The sequence below is a fragment of the Leptosomus discolor genome, unplaced genomic scaffold (genome assembly GCF_034619465.1).
Source record: "Leptosomus discolor isolate bLepDis1 unplaced genomic scaffold, bLepDis1.hap2 HAP2_SCAFFOLD_133, whole genome shotgun sequence".
In the NCBI taxonomy this organism is placed as follows: domain Eukaryota; kingdom Metazoa; phylum Chordata; class Aves; order Leptosomiformes; family Leptosomidae; genus Leptosomus; species Leptosomus discolor.
Window position 1 is genome coordinate 218,403 of NW_028237773.1, and position 2,211 is coordinate 220,613.

Genomic DNA, 2,211 nt, shown 5'->3' on the forward strand with positions numbered 1-2,211 from the left:
CTGAGCCCAGAGCCCTAAACTGGGCCAGAGCTTTAAACTGGGCCCGGAGCTGTGAACTGGGTCAGGGCCTTAAACTGGGCCAGGAGCTGAACTGGGCCCAGAGCCGTGAACTGCGACCCGAGCCTTAACCTGGGCCCAACCTCCCCCCCCTCCCCCCCCCTCTCCCCTTTCCCCCCAACCCCCCCCCCCCCCCGCCCCTTCCTTCCTCCTCACTCGCAGGCCCAGCACCCTCCCCCCCACCTCGCCCCCTGACAGAGCGGCCGGTGCTTGGCCAAGCCGCTGCGGAGGCGGAAGCGGCGCCCGCAGCGCTCGCAGGCCCGCCCGGCCCCGTCGTGGGTCTTCATGTGCTCCGTCAGGTGGTGCTTGAGCTTGAAGCGCTTGTGGCAGGCGGCGCAGGCGAAGGGCCGCAGGCTGAAGGTCAGCATGATGTGCCGGTCCCGCTTGGGCTTGACGGCGAAGCGCTTGCCGCACAGGCACCCGAAGCGTTTGCCGTCGGGAGCCGCCCCCAGCTTCACCGGGGCGTGGAGGGCTTGGCCTCGCCCTAGGATCTCGTTCCCGTGAAGATCCACCGGTTTCCAAGATGGCTGCGGGAAGATGGCGGCGCCGGCGGGCGGCGGCGCCGCCGGGAGGACGTAGCTCACCTCGGCCGGCGCGAAGCCGCCCGCCAGCTCCGCCGAAGGGAGGAGGCCCTCGGCGGCGGCGGCGGCGGCGGCGCCGCCTTCTTGCTTGATGTAGAAGATTTGGGGGGGGTCGCGAGCGGCACCCGGCGCCCCGTCTTCCTCCTCCTCCTCCTCCAGCACGATCTGGAGGGCGTCGGGAGGGCGGTGGTGGTGGCGGCGGTGGTGGAGGCCGCCGCCGTCTTCCTCCTCGTCTTCCTCCTCCTCGTCCTCCTCCACGCAGATCTTGAGGACCTCCTCGCCGGCGTCCTTGAGGAGGGTGGTGAGGGACGGCGGCGGCGCCGGCGGCGGCGCCACGTCGGCGGCCAGGCGGATCTTGAGGACCTCGTCGCCCCCTTCCTTGGCGAAGGGCGGCGGCGCCGCGGCGGCGCCACCGTGGGTGGGCCACGAGGAGGACGAGGAAGAGCCGTCGCCGCCGCGGGGGAGCCACGAGGAGGAGGTTGAAGAGCCGTCGCCGCCGCGGGGGGGACACGACGTCCCCTCGCCGCCGTGGGTGGCACACGAAGGCCCGTCTCCACCGCGGGTGGCCCAGGAGGACGACGACGACGACGACGACGACGACGACGAAGCCCCATCCCCACCCCGAGCGGCCCACGCCGACGAAGCCTCCCCGCCGCGGCCGCTCGCCGCCGCCGCCGCCCCCTCGCCGCCTCGCCCGGCCCACCGGCACGTCCCGCCCTCCAGTTCCCTCAGGATCTCCGAGCACTGGTCCACCACGTGCCACATCTGGAGCCCGCTGGCCACCAAGAGGTGCCCGGGCAAGGCCTCCAACAGCAACGTCAAGCGCCCCGAGTAGATGAGGTGCAGGAGCCCCTCGAAGGCGTCGGGGTCGATGGCGGGGGGCAGGAGGAGGCGCCCCCCGTCTTGGAGGAGCAGCTTGTCGTGGAAGAAGGGGGAGGCGGCGGCCAGGACGCTCTTGTGGGCGGGGAAGACGCGGCCCCCGACGTGGACGGCCACGTCGCAGAACTTGCCCTCCAGCCGCAGGCGGTTGAGGGAGTCGAGCAGCGCCGCCGCGTGCTGGGGGAAGGAGATCTGCACCCGGCCCCCCTCCGCCGCCATCCCGCCCGCGACGAGCCTGCGGGGACAGGGCTGTCACACGGGGCAGGGGGTCACCTCTAGCCCCAGAGGCTGTCTTGTTGCCCCGCGAGCTCTTCCACAGCCCCACCGGGTGGTCTGTTGCCCGACGGGCCGCCCTGTTGCCCAATGAAGGTTCTACTGACCCGTGGGGGGCTTTGGGACCCCCTTGGGTGCCCTGTTGCCCCCTTGGATGCCCTGTTGCCCCCTTGGGTGCCCCGTTGACCCAGGAACTCTTCTACTGCCCCAGGGGGTGCCCTGTGTCCCCCTTGGGTGTCTTGTTGCCCCACAGGCCGCCCTGTTGCCCAATGAAGGTTCTACTGACCCATGGGGGGCTTTGGGACCCCCTTGAGTGTCTGGTTGCCCCACAGGGTGTCCTGTTGCCCAATGAAGGTTCTACTGATCCATGGGGGGCTTTGGGACCCCCTTGGGTATCTGGTTGCCCCCTTGGGCGCCCTGT

The 2,211-nt window shown here is 71.3% G+C and overlaps 1 protein-coding gene across 1 annotated transcript; it reads right to left on the reverse strand.

The window, feature by feature from the left end:
* Nucleotides 1-209: 209 nt before the first annotated feature.
* ZBTB9 (zinc finger and BTB domain containing 9) lies at nt 210-1,736 on the reverse strand. The gene has a single exon (XM_086480976.1). It carries the CDS (start codon nt 1,734-1,736, stop codon nt 210-212), a length of 1,527 nt encoding a protein of 508 aa, XP_086337102.1.
* Nucleotides 1,737-2,211: the final 475 nt, after the last annotated feature.

Bases quoted from the DNA above. Each gene is read 5' to 3' on its own strand.
- ZBTB9 (XM_086480976.1), bottom strand. From the start codon at position 1,736: ATGGCGGCGGAGGGGGGCCGGGTGCAGATCTCCTTCCCCCAGCACGCG.